Raw genomic sequence first — 20,847 nt, forward strand, 5'->3', positions numbered from 1 at the left:
GAAACGTTTTTTGGTCATGTTGTATCGGGAGTTGCGAACAACTTAAATTCTAATTTAGAGAAAATTTACGATTCGTGTTTTTTACTTGTTGAAACCGAAAATCTTGATAAGGCGTTAACTTCCTTTTGGGAAAATGAAGATGTAAACGAAACAAAAACTCCCGTCAGTTCAGAATTAAATTATTGCAACGAACTTTTTGAAAACTCGTTTTATCGAAAAACTAATGGGAAATATGTAGTTCAGATGCCATTTAGGAAGGATATTAGTGAAAACAACATACCGTTGGGAGATTCAAAACAAATTGCTGAAAAAAGACTTAATCAATTATGGAAACGTTTGTCAAGTAATCCTGCAATGAAAGAATTGTATGTTTCGTTTTTAAAGGAATATGAACTTTTGAACCATATGGAAAGGATAGCAGACAATTCTGATTTTGATGACAGTTATGGATATTTCCTTCCTCATCATGGTGTCTTAAAACCAGATAGCAAAACTACTAAACTTAGAGTAGTGTTTGATGCAAGCTCCAAAACTATAAATGGCTGTTCCTTGAATGATTTGTTATGCAAGGGAGGAGTGATACAAGATGAACTGTTCTCTATTATGCTTCGATTTAGAAAACACATCTATCCCTTCACAGCAGATATTGAGAAAATGTTTAGACAAATCGGAATACTGCCTTCACGAACCAAATTTCTAAAAATACTCTGGAAAAATTACGAAAGTGAGCCTACTGAATCCTACAGACTTAAAACCGTTACGTATGGCACAGCATGTGCTCCTTACTTGGCACAGAAGACTCTTCAACAATTAGCAAAGGATGAAGAGAAGGATTTTCCTTTGGCATCGAAAGTTGTTATGGAAGAATTTTACATGCCTTACCGGTACTTCTAATTTAAATGAATGTATTAAGCTTCAGCAAGATTTAACAGAACTACTTAGAAGGGGAGGAATGAAATTACACAAATGGTGTACTAGCTTTGATTCACAAGACACAGAATTGGGAGACTTTTCGTTTGATCGTGACAGTAATGCAACAGTGAAGACTTTAAGGATGCGATGGAATAATAAAAGGGATACATTTCTCTACAAAGTTGCAGTTACGGAAAAATCAGATGTTACTAAGAAAGATGTTTTATCTCAAATTGCTCATTTGTATGATCCTCTTGGTCTACTTGGTCCAGTCATCAGCAAAGCGAAGATTTTTATGCAACGGCTTTGGTTGCACAAGCTAGACTGGAACGAAAGGTTACCATCCCCTATTGCCCAAGAGTGGACTTTATTCATTAAAACACTTCATAGTACAGAAACTATTCAAGTACCTCGTTGCGTTTTGAAGGAGACATTTTCCACACTTATTCTGCATGGTTTTGCAGATGCCTCAGAAAAAGCATTTGGAGCTGTAATTTACTTACAGACAGTTGCAGATCCTGATGAATCTTTCAGCCAGCTTCTTTGCAGCAAGTCGCGTGTAGCACCAATCAAGACTATGACTATTCCTAGATTGGAACTGTCTGCGTGTCTACTCCTTTCAAAACTTGTGAAAAAGGTTGTAGAGGCTATGAAACTTAAATTTGATCATATCAAACTCTGGTCAGATTCAACTATTGCGTTAGCTTGGATTAATACTTCGCCTCACATTTTAAAAACATTTGTGAGTAATAGATTCTCACAAATCCAACAACTTACGTCTAATTGTGATTGGGGACACGTACCTTCAGAAATGAACCCAGCAGATATCATTTCCAGAGGCTCAGACGCTACAACCCTTGGATCCAATAAACTGTGGTGGACAGGTCCCGATTTCCTAAATAAAGAAAATTTTCAAGTTGAAACTCATTTCAGTGATGAACTCTTTTCTACCGAGCTGAAACCTATAGCGATTTCACTAATGACTATAAAAAATGACTCTTTTTATTGATAAATGCCTAAGTGTTACAAATAATTTTCTGAAACTAATAAGAATTTTAGCCATTATTTTTAGGTTTCTTTCAAATTGTAGAAATGTAATAAATTTAGGGGTCCTCTCAAAGTAGAAGAATTAGATAAAGCCAGAAATGTTATTATAAAACAGGTGCAAGGTGAGTACTTTGTTGCAGACATCTCAGGCTTAAAAAAAGGTAAGCCTGTTCCTGTAAATAGTAAATTGAAATTTTTGAATCCATTTTTAGATCAGGATGGTTTGCTTAGAGTTGGTGGTCGGTTGACCAATTCTAATTTGAATTATAATTCTGTTCATCAAATAATATTACCACCTGGTCATAAACTTTCTAAGATTATTTTTTCTTACTTTCATTTGAGAGATTTGCATGTTGGTCCTCAAGGACTATTAAATACGGTAAGACAAATTTTTTGGCCAATTAGTGGCAGAAAATTAGCTCGTCAAGTTGTGCATGATTGTGTGCAGTGTTTTAAAATAAGGCCAACAGTCTCTTCTCAAATAATGGGTGATCTCCCTCCTGAGAGGGTGGTTCCTAGCCCACCCTTTTCGAACGCAGGACTTGACCTGTGTGGTCCATTTTGGATTAAATATCGTAACCAGAGAAAGGGGTTATATAACAAAGTATATGTAGCTATTTTCATATGCATGGTCACTAAAGCTGTACATTTTGAATTATTGTCTGATTTAACAACTAGTGCTTTAATAGCTACACTTAAACGGTTTTTTGTTGGCGCTTCGGCTGAGATAAGCAAATTCTTAAAGTCTTTAAATGCTAAAAAAGATAATTTATCTGGTTTCCTTTCATCGGAGCAAGTACTGTGGAAATTTCTACCCCCTCGTTCACCAAATTTTGGCGGATTATGGGAGAGAGGAGTCGGACAATTCAAATATCACCTTAAAAGAACCATTGGTTCTACGAAATTAACAATAGAAGAATTTCTAACTATAACTATTCAAATAGAAGGTATTCTTAATTCCCGTCCTCTCTCTCCTATGTCATCTGATCCAGAAAGTTATGAAATTTTAACTCCTGGACATTTTTTTAATTGGAAGAGCAATTAATGCACTTCCTGAGCAAAATTTGATCGATTTTAAAGAAAATTTGCTTAACCGATGGCAGAAAACTCAAAAAATTGTTCAAACAATATGGAAAAATTGGTGTAACTCTTCTCTCAAATAATTACAACAAAGATCAAAATGGTTCTTTCAAAAACAAAATGTAAGACCAGGTATGATGGTTCTGGTAAAAGAAAGCAATTTACCTATATGTAAATGGGTTATAGGACGAATTTCTGAAATTATCACCGGTAAGGATGATAATGTCCGTGTGGTTTTCGTACGCACACCTCATGGAATTTTCAAAAGAAGCATTTCAAATATTGCTGTATTGCCAATTGTTAACAATACTTAAATTTATATGTTGAATTCAAAATGTGAAAAAATAATTGTATTAATATTGCTTAAATTTGTATTTTGATTGTTGTTATTTTTATGATTATTGAAACACTCAAATGTCAGAATATTTCAATGGGGGCCGGGATGTCCGCGCCCTCATTGGCGAGATTGTAATGCGCCAAGCGTAGCTTTCTACCGTTTTTTTCTCATTCAATAAAAAATTACCAAACGTTACAGTCCACTTGACTCTATTAGCTCCGACAGTCGTAAACCGTTAATTGGGGCGACTGTACAACGACGGTTATAATGTAAAGTGATTCGCATCGGCAACAGAGCTGATGTAAAATATCCTCAGTGGTAGATGGATCATGGGTAAGAATCCCCTTGGCATCGGGCTAACCGTGGAAGGTTTTCGTGGTTTTCCTCTCCAGGTAACGCAAATGCTGTTTAGTTCCATCAAAAAGTCCTCCACGAAGCCAAATTTCTCCCAATACTTGATCCAGGTGTTCCCTTGTCTTCTCAATTAAGTTCAAAACTACAAATCAATGGAGTTGACCTAAAAGTCAAAATTGGGTCGGCTGTTCAACGAAGGTTATAAAATGAAAGTAATGTTGCAAGTATGTTCATACTGTTACATGTACGTCTGCGTACGACAATATTAAGAAATTATTATTTGAATTGACCATAATTTGACGTATTCATTGGTTGAAACAAAATCATCCAAATTTGATTCTGTTTTGATCTTTTTAACCTATACGAATGTAATTTTTGTTGTACTTTTTAAATTAGATTTTTTTTTTCGCAAAAAGGCTGTGTTTTGAAAAAAAAATCAAAAAATGACAAAAATATAATTTACATTTTCATCAAATACTGAAAACTAGTAAACCCAATTAAAGAATACTTACGTACAAGGCGCAAAAAAAAGAAGGAAAAAAAGAAACGTTCAACCCTGAATAACCTTTGATCATATCGGATCTTAATGATATTGTGACTCAATCTTTATGGTTTGAGAGTGTGACCTCAATTGCGCTAATTAATTAGTGCAAGCGATATTTTAAGTTACGAAATCAGACACAAAAACGTGCTTTCTTTGAATAAACACACTTTTTCTTCGACGGATTCGGATTTCTGACTCCCAAAAAAGGGGGCTCGTCACAATCTGGGAAATATAGTTTCAATAGTTTGGTCAGGTGAGCGATCCAAAGTTTGGACGCCTTAATGATAATTTTACTTTTTGTGTATTTCGCCATATCTCGATAAATGTTTTAGCGAATTGAAAATTTTTTAAACACAATTATAAAATTCTTTTAGCCACACATAATTCAATCCAAAAATAAAATTTAGTAAATATTTTCTATTTTTTATAATTTTAATTAGCTATAGACGAAATTTTTTTTAATTACAAAGTATAATTTTTTTTAAATAATTTTAAAGTATCTCATTTTACAAATTTTGACTGAAATCGGTTGAATAGTTCCTAAGAAATCGAATTTTAAAAAGTCGTACATTTAAAGTTCGATTTCTAAGGAACTATTAAACCGATTTCGCTCATATTTTGTATTTTGATATGCAAAATCAGATGCTATAAAATTATGCACGAATTTATATACGTTGTAATTCAGAAGTTTTACCACTGTCATTAAATGAAATAATGAAAAATAGTAAATATTTATTAAAATTTATTTTTTGCCTGTAATCATCTTTGGGTAAATGAATTTAATAATTGGGTGCAAAGATTTTAAAATTCGCTTTAAAAGCTCTATGCTATGGCGAAAGAGCTATGGCGAAATACGCAAAAAATAAAATTAACATTAGGGAGTCCAAACTTTAGATCGCTCTTCTGACCAAACTATAGGGACCATATTTCCCAGATTGCGGCTACCTGCTATGTTTTGGGGATCAAAAATCCGAATCCGTCGAAAAAAGGCGTGTTTATTTCGAGAAAATCCTTTTCTGTGTCTGATTTCATAACTTAAAATATCCTCTGCACTAATTATTTAGCATATCTGAGGTCACCCCTAGGAGCCATAAAGTAGAAGTCTTACAACGTGAAGATCTGATCATAAGATCAAAATGTATTTAATGTGGTCTGTATTTATTATTTTTTTTTTTGGGGTGGGAGCGTATTTTTACAACGAAAACTATATTTGTTGTAAACATTGTGTCAAAATTTTAAGGAAATTTGTTAAAGATAAAACAAGTAAGTTACTAGTTATAGATAAAACTAGTAAGATAGTTAAAGATAAAACAAGTGCTAGATAAACAATTACAAGTTAAAAATAAAATATGCTACTAGATAGTTAAAGATAAAACAAGCAAGAGAAATAAAGTTTCAAGTAAATTCCGTTTAACGTTTTGTGATCAATAATCCATACGAATTTATAAAATTTTTAAGCTAGCCATAATGCATCAATTCCAAGTCTTTAAGAGTCCATAAGTCCAATACCATCCATCTCCATCGTTTTCAGCAGTTCCAAGTTCTAGTCCAGCCCTTTTTCTTGTCGTTCTACGCTCACCTCAACTCATATGTTTTTAGAGTAGCAGCCGAAGTTCTAATTACCCTTCTTTTTGAGCATATTCTTTGGCTGCTGGGTCAACATTTATTATTAATTTTTCTAAAACTATAATCTTTTGTAGAAATCTTTTTAAAAAATATTTTTTAAATATTTTTTTTCAACAGTTTTTAAGTTTTTGAATGGAGTTAAAATTGGTTCTCTTGTATTTTAAGTAATAGCACATCGATATATGGCAATACTTTTCGCGATGAGAGAGTTAACCACTAAATTGAAACTTTTTTTGATTTATTTCAACACTAAAAATTAGGACATCTGACTGACTCTTCATGTTAAGGTTATTTTTCGAAGGCTCAAATGATGCTTTTTTCTGCGAATAATATGCTATTTTTATAACTGCCGTGAGTTCGCAACTGTTACTCACGACTGTTAGGTCAAGTTTAGCCTATCTAAAGCCAGCGCTGTAATACGCCATTCTGTAAATGGCGCAAAACGTCAACATGGAGAAAAGCCGCAGTTTTCCGAAAATGAAAAGCATTTGCAGGTCTAATTTTTTAATATTTAAGAACTTACTCCAATGCTGCATTACTTGGGCTCATGAAAATTTACAAAAACGGAGAATGAGGCAGTGAGTTTGATAATTTTCATCTAGGTGGAAAAATGTCGCCAAATTGGCGATTTCTGCAAAAGTTTAATAATTTCTAAAAAATTTAAGTTATTTGTCTGTTCTAAAGCCCAAATAATTCTTCACAGCAAGATTATATACATAGTTTAAAATCATCGTAAGGCTTCAGCGTTCGAAAAACAGCGTTAAGGTCAAAGATCATTCAAAATTCCATAAAATAAGACTTGTTTTCTTTATCTTCTTGTGTGAACAGTGAATGATAAAGATAAATATTTCAGTGAATACATACTAAAGGGCTGTACCTAACAAAGACAAGATACATCAGGTTTACTTTTGGTGTGACCTTAGAATTAACCTTAAACTTACGAAAAAGTGTAATTTTGTACAAGTATGATTGTAGTTAATTGCCATCCCCAAAAGTGAAAAGGCTGAAATTGTGATTGTGAAAACTCATGAATAAGAAATTTTCAATTAATATATATTTTAATTACTTACAAGGGAAACTAGGGAAGTGTGACTCGCCAATTTTGAAATAAACTAGTGGGATGTATGCCTTATGAGGAATAATTTTAGGGGGCAACATTCGTTTCGGCCCATAGAAGGTACTATGAGAGATAAAAAATAATTCAATATATAGAAAAATCGATATTTTATTACTTCAATGCAGACTATTAGTTATTATAATTGTCTCATACTCCAATTAATTTTGTGGTACTGTACTATATAATGCATATTTATTGTCAAAATTGATTTCGAAAGTTTTATATATCTGTAGTTTTTCATAAAAACCTGTTAGGTTAATTTAAAAATATAATTGACATCAAATTTTTTAAATTTTTTTTTTCGAAAAACTTTCCAAATTAATTGGAGTATGTAATTGCAAATCAATTAATTAATTAATAATTAATTAACAATCAATGAATAATTAATCAACAATTAATCAACAGTTAATTAATAATTAATTAATTTTTGATTAGTTTATTTATTAGCAAATTAATTCCAAATTAATTGGATTATGAGACAATTACAATAACTAATAGTCTGCATTGAAATAATAAAACACCGATTTTTCTATATTTTGAATTATTTTTTATCTCTCACGGGACCTTCTATGGGCCAAAACGAATGTTAATTAATTTATTAATTAGCAAATTAATTAATTATCCAATTAATTATAAATTAATTGGATTATGAGACAATTACAATAACTAATAGTCTGCATTGAAGTAATAAAATACCGATTTTCCTATATATTGAATTATTTTTTATCTCTCACAAAACCTTCTATGGGCCGAAACGAATGTTGCCCCCTAAAATTATTCCTCATAAGGCATACATCCCACTAGTTTATTTTAAAATTGGCGAGTCACACTTCCCTAGTTTCCCTTGTTAGATGTTTAGTTTGGTTTATACTGAAATAAAACACACTTTTAAGGAATAAAAATTTTAAAAATTAAGCAAAATGCTAAATAAACATATTTATTGACAGGAATTCATTTTTTTTTTTTTTAACGTTTGATCTAACTCCCACTTTCTACATAGATAGGGGTTAGATAGTTTTAAATTTGCTACTTTCTAAAAATAAGATTTCATGGAAACAAAACGTGAAATTGTGGTGTAATATCTCTTCGAATTTAAGGTTCAAAAACACAAAAAAAGGGCGTAAAGGAACACTTTATTTTAAGCTAACACAAAATAAAACTGATATATACAATTCAAAGTGTGTAATAAAATCTAAAACACATAAAGTGGGAAAGGATTATACCAGGCTCACGTCCCCCTCACACAATAAATGATTTGTTTTCGCTTCAGAGAACACCAACGTTGGCGCACTATGAACAACGCTAGTAGTTTGTTTACATCGAGTAAAATTTGACGCAAGTTTGTTGTTTTCTGCCACGCCGCTATGCAATATCTACACTGTAAAAAACTCACCACAAACGACGGCATCTATTTTACACCAAAGTGGTGTTCTGCTAAACCAAAATCAAGGAGAATTCCATGCTGTAGTAAAAGTCCTTGATCACTACAGTCCTTGATCAAATTATTAGACGCACTATAAGATTCTATATAAAATCTTAATTATCAGGTGATTAAGCTTTATTGTTTTTACGAGACTGAAATCGGTTTGCACTTGTTTACATTCGTGTATCAATTGATTAAATTAGACAATATATAATACGATATTAGACAACTGAACAAATCAGACGATATATTATATAAATATAGAAAATTTATTATATCAGGTATTATCTATATTATATAAAACGCTAATACGTATGTATGTATCAATAAAACCGATTATATTTCTTTTCTCGCGTTGGCAACAGTTTTCATTTTTAATTGATATGCTTCCGCGCGCAAGAGCACGTAGTGAGCATCATATAGCTAATCTAAATTATATAAAACGCTAATACGTTTTAATTGATAGGCTTCGGTGCGCAAGAGCACGTAGTGAGTATCATATGTCTAATCGATTGAATTCTCACCGAATTATCAAAAAAATTCTCACCAAATTATCTTCATCGAAGCCGATGCTTTACATCCGGCGTTCAGTACTATTTCATATTGTTTTAGAACACATGGTTTTAGCCCTCTGGTGGGAAAGACTTTAAAACAAAACTTACAAAAGTTACTTTTCTCAACAACTGAAATTTAGAATAGTGTGATTAAGAAAAATATGCGAACTGTTTTCAATTTCAAATTAATATTGAAATGCGCAGGCTTAGAATTTTCTACAGTGAAAAGTTTTCGGAACTTCAGTGTTCAAAAAAGTATACAAAAGCTAGACGTTAAGAACGTATCCAATGAGCGAGCATCGGATTACGAAGCAATCCGAAATGAACTGTGAAAGCAGTTCCAGGGGTTGGCGAGCGCCAGCGAGCAGGGGGCGAAGCCTCCTAGTATTAGTATATTATAATAATTGAACCAAATCATTAGACGAGCTGTAGTGTTTTAATAATGACATGTTTTGCACGAGTTTACAGGCAATATATTTATATTTAAATATACATGTAATGGGTTTTTATTCAGGTGATTTTTTATATGCTTCCTATTTGCATTTATTTTTAACGTATTGCATTACAATGTTAACCAATTGATACACGAATATAAGTAAGTGTAAACCGGTTTCAGTCGCGTGAAAACCAGAAAACGGTATAGTATCACCTGATAATTAAGATTTTACATAAAATCTTATAGTGCGTCTAATAATTTGGTCAGAGACTGTATGTTCTTTTACACTGCTTGGAGTAAAGTAGCCTCCACCATGTTTGTTATTCTGTGTCATTAAAATTTATAATTACAGTAAGATAAATATGATACACAGAAGAATCAGTAAAGTTACTATTGCGATACAGTATAAAACAAGAATCATACATTTATGATGCTTACGTTTAATATTACTTAAAATAAAATTAGTTTGTTAATCAGACGTATACACAGCAGACAGAATATGAATTTGAACAAAACCGAAATTAATAAAAGTTTAATAATATAAAACTATTTTAAGCAAATACGGATTTGTGCAAATCTAATGAGAAATTAAATATCTTTACAACTAAAAACATGCATGCATTTTCCAGTAGTTTATATGAGTAGTTAATCAAATCAATCCGACTAGAAGATTGGAATTATGCGACAAATGCTCGACCACAAACAATTATTCTTGATCAATCAGAAAAGAAGATTGAAAACTTACTTGGTATTGAATATGATATGACTAGCGCATAAAGGTGTAAGCTTTAAAACTAATAATCGCTGTTAAGATTTAACTGCAGTATTTGAAGTGTGTAAGAAAGCCCGATTCAGTATTGATTTGAAATAAAGTAATCATTCACTCACCAAATTCGAATAACTATTACACCACAGTTTTTAAGGTAAGGTTGAAAGACAAGGAATTTCGTTTAAACGAATTATAATTAAGAAGTGCGAGAAGATATTTTAAAAACAATAATTTTAAGGCGAAGTGTTCTATTTATGTATCAAATCTTCTGCCACCTTTTTTTATATAAATATTAAACGTTTCTCCGCTGTGATAAAATTAAACTTATGCGAACCTTACAAGTTTTTGTAGTATACTGAAACAAAAGTTCTCCGTTAAAATGTGTATGCGTGTTTTTGGTTGTATAATTAGAATAATTAAACTTTAATTTTTAAATATCTGTAGCCGTATTAAATAATTTTGTACCACTTAAGTTCTATCCGATTCGATTTTGTTAAGCCTAGTTCGAAATCACATTAATATTTTCTCTGCTCCGTGCAAACGTTTTTTCAACAAACTTTGTATTACAAAATATTGTATATATGCATCCTAAATCAATGATTCTTGTTTTGTATTGTATCGTAAAGATAACCCTTACCGACTCTTATGTGTATCATATCGTGTTATTATAAATTTACTGTAACTGTATTGAATAATTTTGTAACATTTAAGTTCTATCCGATTCGGTTTTGTTAAGCCTAATTCGAATTCACATTAATATTGTCTCTGTTCCGTGTAAACATTTGATTAACAAACTTTATTTTAAAAAATATCCTATGTCTGCATCCTAAATCTTTAGATTGTAGAGTAAAAAAAAAAAAAAAAAACCTTTATCGACTCATATGTGTACCACATCCTGTTATTATAAATTTTAATGTTACTGAAATCCAAAAACTTCTATTTCAGAAGTTCAAAAGTTTCCAAAATTCAGCCATTTTACACCAGGAAGTGTAAAAGAACATATACAGCAGAAACTATCCAATTTTTCTTGATCTCCAACGTTTCTTTCTTAGTTTCCTCTCAACGTACCCCCGAAACAGGAGAAAATAATTCTTAAACGATGTGTAAATGTATCTTCTCTTGTTGTAAGCTTTCTTATTTTTTAGTGTAGATTTAACTATGCCCTTTAAAGTGGGGAGGATCGTTAAATTCGATATTAACTTGAAACAACAGGCAATGTTTAGAATTTTTAACACCGAATTCAGATAGTTATTACTCAACAGTTTTGGAGAAATACGTTAAAATTGCTAAAAGATGAAGATTAACTTCAAAATAATTCATTAAAATTAAAATAAACACATAAAAAATAAATTCTTTCTATTGATTGTTTTTTTTTAAATTTTACGTTACCATTTTAAACTTAATTCGTTTCATGTTTTTTTTCTGATAAAAACGGAAGAAAGAATAAAATAAAAGAAAGAATATTTAGAGTTCTAAAAATTATTCACTATCCTATTAAAATATATTTCTTATCCGAAAATGAAATGCGAAGAAACAAAAATAATAATCTAGACATTGAAATAGATAAAGTTAAAAATGTTTGCATTTTATTTCTATTTGAAGTTACGGTCGCGGTTATTTATTCTTAGACTGCTGGTAAAGGTCATGGCTTTGTTTCCCGAACCATAACATTTTATCTTTGATTAAATAGATAGAAAATTAAACGTTCGCTACCGATCGTCAATTTTAAGACTTCCGGTGAAGGAAAGCTACTTTTTTTTTCTTCTTTTTCTCTCCTTTGGGAGGTCTACATTGTGGTTTTTCTTTTTTTTTTTTCGTTGGGAAAAAGTTTGTACTTTATTTGAAAAGAGTTACACCCTACAAAATTAACCTCTTGAAGAAAGATAAATAAATAAATAAACGATAACATAGCAAATACGATAGATTATGAAATCGATTTGTTTTGTATTGCGTTGATCATAAAGAAGAAAGATGAGAGCTGTTTCTGTTACGTAAGCTGATAACGGAATCAGTCTTTGTGATTAAATCAATAAATTCTTTTCAATGTAAATTTGTCTGTTTGGATTTAGTGTTTGTTAATAATTAACGGTTACTGAGATAATTTAAGAAACCTATGCATTTTTAAATTAAAAAAATACTCGCTAATTAGTGAAATTCGCAACTTTTTTGTAATAATTTATGACATAATTTTAACGCAGATTAATAATCAAAAGTATTCCTTCACGCCAGTATGGCGACATCGCGACAATTGTCGCCAAATGTTCTACGAATGTCGCTAAAATGATACACACGGGTGACAAAATTGTTGCCGTGAAATATGTTTGAAAATTACAAAATCGTAACAATGTATATATATATATATATATATATATATATATATATATATATATATATATATATATATATATATATATATATATATATAACCATTAAAATCCATGCTTTTGGAGAAAAAATAATTTGCACTAATTTTAGTCTACGCAAACGTTCGATTTCAGTTATAAGATTTTTCAAATACTATTTTGTTTGTCTAAATTTTTCACTGGGAGTGCCTGGTTTGATCGTCGAAAAAAAGGTATATTTATTCAGAGAAAGTACGTTTCTGTGCTGAAATATCGTCTGAACAAATTAATTGGTATATTTGAGGTCACCCCTTGAAACCCCCCTGAAGATTGGGTCCTAGAGCATCTATCTGATCTCTAAGTGAAAAGCTATTCAAGGTGCTTCGTATACTTTCTTTCGCACGGTGCATAGCATATTGTAAATAAATATTTTAGTACTTCTGAATATAAAAATGGTGGTAGTCAGTTTACACTTAGTAGTGTAAAAAAACATTCTTTGGTGCTTCGCTACACGTCGCCGTGTTTGGTGTTGAGCTGCACTAAAATTTTTACACAGTGTGTTCACGTTTTCTTCACTAATCAAAACATGTTTTTAAGAATCGTTTAAGATAAAACACGCTTAATCCACTCACTTGAAAATTTAAATTTAATTTTTTTCGCTTGTTCCATTGAAAAAGCTCTAAGAAGTCTTCAAAAACCATCCCTTTTGAATAAACTGTATAATATTATTAATAAAAAAAGGCATATATTAATACGCATAAAAAACTACCACATTTCGTTCAGTCTGCATTGTAATTTTGCAAAGCCTTTTTTTTCCATCTGTTTTTCACTCTGAGTAAAAACGTATAGTCAAAAATACCACAATGTAGTAAAAATTACCATGTTACCGTTTCTATGCAGACCAAAAAAATCTTTTTACCAAAGTGTGCAGGAAATGATTTCCGTAAAATGAACAATAAAACATGGTTAAAAATAGGGGAAAAAATTTGGTATATATGGTAAAGTTTGGTAATTTTACATTACTGTCTTACTACACGAAAACTATTAGCTTTAGAGCTTTAAAAAGTTAAAGGTACACTGGTAAATATGCAGAGAGTTCGATGGAGTAAAGAATGTCGTCATTCGATAGTTTATTCGAGAATAATTGAATATTTAACTTATAGTAACAATACCAAGTAGGGCGCACTTTGCCTACAGCTCCCATACGAATTACAACTATAGTTTGAATTTGACATGGTCGAAAGGGCCATTTTTATTTGCAAACTTTTTTTTTCTAATTGAAAAAGAAAAAAGAAATTCCCGAAATTCCAGTTTATTCGAAAGTCTTTGCAATTTAAAGTGCTTTTTTTTCTTTGAGAATTTATTTTTTCACTTCTGGTATGAACATCAATCCTTTGCCGCAAAGGGAAGAATTTAAATTTATTCATCTCAGGAAATTCTTATTTCACGTAAGTTCGCTTTTCCTGGTGGAAGTTGGAAATAAAAATAAATGGAAGAGAAGGAATGTTTTCTATAAAATCGCCGGAGTTTACCATAAATGCTAATTTTTAACTCCTTTAAATAAAAGAAAATGGTCTATTGGAAATGTTATGTGTTAGATGGCTTTAAAGTGCTACAAATATCATCTCTTTCCTTTTTCCTTTCTTTCTCTTTTTTTTCTTTCAAAATGAAAATATTATATTTACAAAAAATTGAAAAAATTTCATGATTAATTACGCTCTAGTTGTGAGAACAGCAAATTGTCGCATTCAAGTGCGCAAGTGAAAACTTTTTTCCACCCAAGTTACAACAAAAATTAATGCAAACATAAATGAAAATGATTTAGTTTGCATAAAACCACCATTAAAAAGTAGTAACAAAATCGAAGGTTATTGTTTTGTTGCTTTTAGAAAAAGATGGGACAATTTCGTGGTTTACATTTCCGTGTAACGAGAACATACTGCTTATATTTCCAAATGTTGTCACAAGTCACCGAAGATGAGTTTGTCGCTTCGTTATTTGTTTTTATAATTGACTTAAAATTACATATAGAATATGAACTACATTAAATACAATTTGGAATTGAGGTTTGTGCCGAACGCCAATAAAAGTTACACTCACATACTTTTCCTTTTCACACATTCCTCTTCACTCTTAATTGGAGTATAGAGCTTCTATCGTAGCTTTTCAGTTCACCCTATTTGTAACCAGATATTGCCTCTTTCCATGTCTTTCATATTGTTTTCAATTCGTTTGCAATTTTCTTGCACCAAGTATTTTTAGGTCTTCCTCTTTTTCTTTTGCCCTGAGGGTTCCAATTAAAAACTTGTTTTACTTAAAATTTTTCAGGTTTACGTGGAACATGACAAATCCATTTCACGTTTTTTAATTTCCAGATTAATCGGTTTTTGTTTTGCTTTCCTAAGGCTTTGTGCTATGCAAATTTCATGGAATCACTTGATACGCAATATTCTTAAGCAGTTGTTAATAAATAATTGAAGTTTTTTTTATGTTATTTTTATTGCAGTGCCAGGCCTCAGATCCATAGACTAGGACAGATTTAACATTAGTATAAATACAATAAGTATAAAAGAAACAGTGAAAAATATGAAAAAATACGACAACCGAAGCTAACGCCTTCGGGGGGTGCTAGCTGCGGAATTCATAAATGCAAAACCTTTTCTATCGAAAGAGCACGACAAATGTCATTATCTCTCTCTCTCTGTACCCTAAATGTTTTGCCTAAGTCGCGAAAGAGAATACAGTACAAAAATATAAAATCAAGGCTAATACATAAGAAGCTGGTGCCCCCTGAGGACTTTAGCTTCGGTTGTCGTATTTTTTCATACTTTTCGTTTTTTCATTGTTTTTTTTTTTTTTTTTTGTATCTATTCCTTTTGGATTTTCAGCTGCATAACGCGTTTTTCCACTGGAAGTATTTCTTCTAATTGCTTTAATTAATTTGAATTTTTTTCATAATACAATAAGTATAATTTATTTCCAGACAAAATTTCGACCACTTTCCGATGTGAACAAATTAACAGATGTAAAACTAAACAACAAAAAAAGGAAATTAAAGAAGAAATGAATAAAGAAAAAATAAGAAACTAGAAATTTAATGCAGACAATGTAGTAAAAAAATTTATTTTTATAAGTACGTTTTACAAATAGATGAAAAGAAGAAAATATTTATTTTTGCCAAATCTAAAACAAGAAACAATGGACCGTCACTTTCGTAATTCACTTATACCACCACAAAAAATTTGCCAAATGCTTTACACTGCAAAAGAAAATCGAACTTTTTTCGTATATTTGATGGTATAAAGCTGTCTTGTTGACAATACAGTTTTTCACTTTCTTTACCCTGATCATAAACGGTTCAAAAATTAATCGCGATTTATTTATCAATGAGAAATGCGGAATTATTGAGAAATTATTGGAATTGGTAAGTGGAAACTTCGAGTGATGAAAAAAAAAACTATATAGAAATTAATAAAGTTATAAAGCACTAATTCTCACAATTTTATAAACTAACATTTTCATTTTCGAGCATTTTTAAAGTTACTATTTTGGCTAATTTTATTATACCATTGGATGTCTGTTGAGTTAAGAAAAAAAAGAAAGATGAAAGAAACTATCCAGGAAACGAAAATCAAAAAATTTATCTAAATTCCAAGGTGGCGAGGGAAAAGGCTTCTTAAGATGAGTGAAACAGAGCTTAGTTACTTAGTTTATTCAAATGAAATTAAAATTGCAAAATATTCAAATCAAAGCTTTCAATACACCGAAAGTAGATAATTTATACAGCAAAGTATTCCATCAAAAGTTTGCGATGAACATAAAGTAGAATATTAAACATAGCATTACACCGATAGTTGAGTATCACATTTATTATATTCAAATTAAAGTTAACTATATATCAAAAGTAAAGCTTGAAACTTATAGCATTCAAATTAAGATAACGATGAACCATAGAGTGAAACAACAAACTTATAGCAATCAAATTAAATTTCACAATGCATCGGAAGTAAAGCATCAGACCTATAATATTCAAATAAAAGTTTGCACTGCATCGAAAGTAAAGTATTAGGTTTATGGCATTCAAAGTTTACATTGCATCGAAAGTAAAGTATCAGGCTAATGGCATTCAAATTACGATTACGATGAGCCAGAATGTGAAACATCAGGCTTAGAGCATTCAAATTAATGTTTACAATGTGTCAAAAGTAAAGCATCGGACTTATGGCATTCAAATTAAAATTCACAATGCAAAGAAAGTAAAGCATTAGAAATTATAGCATTCAATTTAAAGTTTGCGATGCAACAAAAAGTGAAACATCAAATTTTCTCTAATATTCCAATTAGAGTTCTATTTAGCTAAAATACAATTAAATATTTCACAAGGAAAATAAAAGAAAAACTGAGTCATCCGAAAGAGATCGGTACAAATAGCGATGAGTATCCTGCCTCGGGCAATTTCAGACTTAACAAATGATGAGTTGAGATTGTTATTAATAATTAACCAACAATAGAAAATGAAGTTGAACTGAGGCAATTACTAAATATTTTGCCAATATACAATAGTCAGTTACACTAATTACGGAGATCTCCCTCCATTAGTCGCCAAAATATTCCAGCTTTTCTTTTGTCTTTTTTTTTTCTCTATTTTCTTTCTCCCTGCGGTTATTTCAAATATTGGATCATTGAATCAACCGTGATTTTAAAGAGATAAGGAATATTAAAATAGAATTTTCGCCGTTTTTTAAAAAATTTTATTGAAATTACGTGTAATGAAATAGCTCCTTTCGATTGCAAACGGTAGGGGATTACCCTACCGTTATAATAAATTCAATATTTTAAGTGGTTGTAAATTTTTATTCTGGACTTAACTTAAAATACGGGTTTGAGAAAAGGATACAGCTCGAAATGTGTGATTAGGAACATGGATACAATTTGAAATGAGTGTGCAAGAACATGGGTAAAGCTCGTTTAAGTACATGGATAAAGCTGGAAATGAGTGTTTAAAAACATGGATAAAGCTCGAAATGAGTGTTTAAGAACAAGGACACAACTCGAAATGCGTGTTCAAGAACATGGCTACAGCTCGAAATGCGTGTTTAAGAACATGGATAAAGCTCGAAATGAGTGTTTAAGAACAAGGACACAACTCGAAATGCGTGTTCAAGAACATGGCTACAGCTCGAAATGCGTGTTTAAGAACATGGATAAAGCTCGAAATGAGTGTTTAAAAACATGGATAAAGGTCGAAATGAGTGTTTAAGAACACGAACACAACTCGAAATGCGTGTTCAAGAGCATGGACAAAGCTCGAAATAAGTGTTTAAAAGCATGGATAAAGCTCGAAATGAGTGTTTAAGAAAATGGGCATAGCATTTGATTTCGTTTTTCAACTTCTCTTATGAAAATTGTAGTTTTTTTCAAAGAATAAACCAGTGTATCCAAATAAATTCGTGCTGTGATGTTGTGTTGTACATTTGCGTAAATCACTTGCGTACGTTTTTGAAAAGTTATTAAAAAATCAACTGTTCTTTTTAAAAGGTTGTGACGAGTCCTATAAATTTATAACAGTGGTGTTAAATTGACGTTATTCGTATATGTATTTTTTTATAAACACTTTATCGTTCAGTGTTCTAAGTACTAAAGGTGCCTGACCCATCCTCCTCGGCCCCGAAGTATAGGACTTTGAATCGTAATGATTACGCATGAAGTTTTTTTTTAAAAAAAGTGCAACATTTCTCATTTAATTGTTAAATTTGAGTTAAACATTGAAAAGGTGCATTTTTGCTGAATTCTTCTTTCCTATAAGCACATTTCTAACTATGTTCACTTTCTAAAACTCGCATTTTGAGCTGTTTTTCTGTTTAGCTTTTCTAAATTAATTTTAGCTGATTTAAACAAAAATAAATTGTATTTTAAATATAGTATTTTTTAACATAATTAATTTTCTTATCCTAAACTACTAAGTGCTTAGTTTAATTTCGAGTGCAGACAATAAAGCTACAAAATCAGACCCGAAAACGGACTATCTCCGAACATTTTTGTTGTTGATGGATTTGAATTTTTGACCATAAAATAGGAGGGAAGTTCAGCCTAAGTCTAAAAAATTTAGTCCGGAGAGTGGTCAAAAGTTTGGAAACATTATTTTTTACTTCATTTTATGCGTATTTCGCTTTATCTACACTGATTGAAAAAATACGGTCAAAACAACCAGAATATGGTAAAATTTATCATAATTATCTGACGTAATGGGAATATCTAAATGTTCGGTAGTTTTAACCGAAGCGCTATGGTAATGATTTTACTAAAATTAATAGTGAAATATGACTTGATAATGTACTATAAAATGGGGAAAAATTTGGTAATTTCATCTTGCATGGCCTAATGCATGGCCTAAATACATGCGTGGATACCTTAATGCATGGCCTAAAAACTATTTATTTGGTTAAATTTCCTTTTTTGTTTTGTATGTCTTACTAAATATGTGGTAATAATAATTTTGAAAGCCAAAATTTTCGATAAACCGCTACCATATGAACGGAAAGATAACCAAATAAATGGCTTAAATATCGTACATTTGGTTATATTAACCAGATTTATGATATTTTTTTTAACCCGAAATGTCATTACCGTGTACAGCAGTAGTTTTGCTTGAACTTTTTCCTCCGTATACACACCTAATGAAATCAATAATAATAATAAAAAACTTTTTTTACAACTATAAAGCTTAAGATAATTCAACGTTAAAAAAAATTTTTTTATGTAATTATCTATCATTTTTCATTATTTAATTTACTAATAGTCGGAAAAAAATTTAAAGCATTATGCAGGCAGATTTTTTTATCAATTCAATTCGCTGTTTTAAATGATAAAATTCAATGTTTGAGCAAAATAGTTTGGTTAAATAGTTCTTTAAGAAAATTAACATTTAAAAATACTTAATCTTTGCGATGACGAAGTATACAAAAAGTGATATTAATACTTAGTGGTCCAAACTTGAACCACTCTCCCGCCTTTGTTGTGATAATACTTTTTAGATTGCATCTACCCTTTATATTTTGAGAGTTAAGATTCGAAATTTGTTGTTAAAAAGTATGCTTATTTAGAAGAAGTACTTTAAAAAAAAAAAATCTGATTTCGTAACTCAAAATATCTATTTGATTTCGTAACTTAAAATATCGTCTTAAAATATCTATCTGATTTCGTAACTTAAAATATCTATTTGATTTCGCAACTCAAAATATCGTCTTAAAATATCTATCTGATTTCGTAACTTAAAATATCTATTTGATTTCGTAACTTAAAATATCGTCTTAAAATATATATCTCATTTCGTCACTTAAAATATCTATTTCATTTCGTAACTTAAAATATCGTCTTAAAATATCTATCTGATTTCGTAACTTAAAATATCTATTTCATTTCGTAACTTAAAATATCGTCTTAAAATATCTGTCTGATTTCGTAACTTAAAATATCTATTTCATTTCGTAACTTAAAATATCTATTTCATTTCGTAACTTAAAATATCGTCTTAAAATATCTATCTGATTTCGTAACTTAAAGTATCGCCTTAAAATACCTATCTGATTTCGTAATTTAAAATATTGTCTATTGCTTTTATACAAATACTTGACTTTGTCTTATTTGGGTGTTTCAAATGCGAAATTACTTTTGGTTCTAAAGCTGCAGAGCATTTTTTTTAAATGACATTTTTAATCCATTTTTTTTATTAAAACGTACAGGCTCAAAAATTTTATGTATATAGCAGGGGGTCGTTTTAATTTTGCGACCCATATTAATCATTTGATCACTTGAGCAATCGTGGGTACTTGTGTTTATATAAGGTAAAAAAAAAAAAGAAGACGTCGTTTTCATATTAGGGGGCCTGCTCATTAAGTCTCAACAATTTTCAATAATTGCTGCGCAATTTTTTATTTATTTGTATCGCAAACATGTTTCACTACAAAAAAAAAAAAAAAATAGAATTTTATATTTATTATTTTTTTAAATTTATATTGTTCAAGTTTAATAGTTGTAATTTGTACACTTTTTTCCTGAGTTCTTTTTCTGAATAGCATTTATAATTTAAGCAATTATTCTACTACTTACAAAAAGTACAAACTAAAACGCACAAAAACTTCTTTTTAAATTAAAAAAAATAAACAAATAAAAGTGTAAAAATATATTTTCTTTGCTAAATTTTTTTCTTTTCATATATCTTCAAATAATGCTAAACTTTTGACAGCAAATGAAAATTCGAAATGAATTAGCAATAACCTCGGTAACAACCACTCAAATATTTCTTT

At 30.4% G+C, this 20,847-nt stretch overlaps 2 protein-coding genes across 2 annotated transcripts; both read left to right on the plus strand.

Moving 5' to 3' along the window:
• The first annotated feature begins 243 nt into the window (after window positions 1–243).
• Window positions 244–894, plus strand: LOC147812978 (uncharacterized). Its single transcript, XM_087158536.1, has one exon. The coding sequence runs from the start codon at window positions 244–246 to the stop codon at window positions 892–894; it is 651 nt and encodes a 216-aa protein (XP_087014662.1).
• A 58-nt stretch (window positions 895–952) lies between these two features.
• On the plus strand, window positions 953–1,921 carry LOC147812979 (uncharacterized). The gene has a single exon (XM_087158537.1). It carries the CDS (start codon window positions 953–955, stop codon window positions 1,919–1,921), a length of 969 nt encoding a protein of 322 aa, XP_087014663.1.
• The last annotated feature ends 18,926 nt before the right edge of the window (window positions 1,922–20,847 follow it).

Source organism: Parasteatoda tepidariorum, chromosome 3 (genome assembly GCF_982258835.1).
Source record: "Parasteatoda tepidariorum strain Cologne lab strain chromosome 3, Ptep-v5.0, whole genome shotgun sequence".
In the NCBI taxonomy this organism is placed as follows: domain Eukaryota; kingdom Metazoa; phylum Arthropoda; class Arachnida; order Araneae; family Theridiidae; genus Parasteatoda; species Parasteatoda tepidariorum.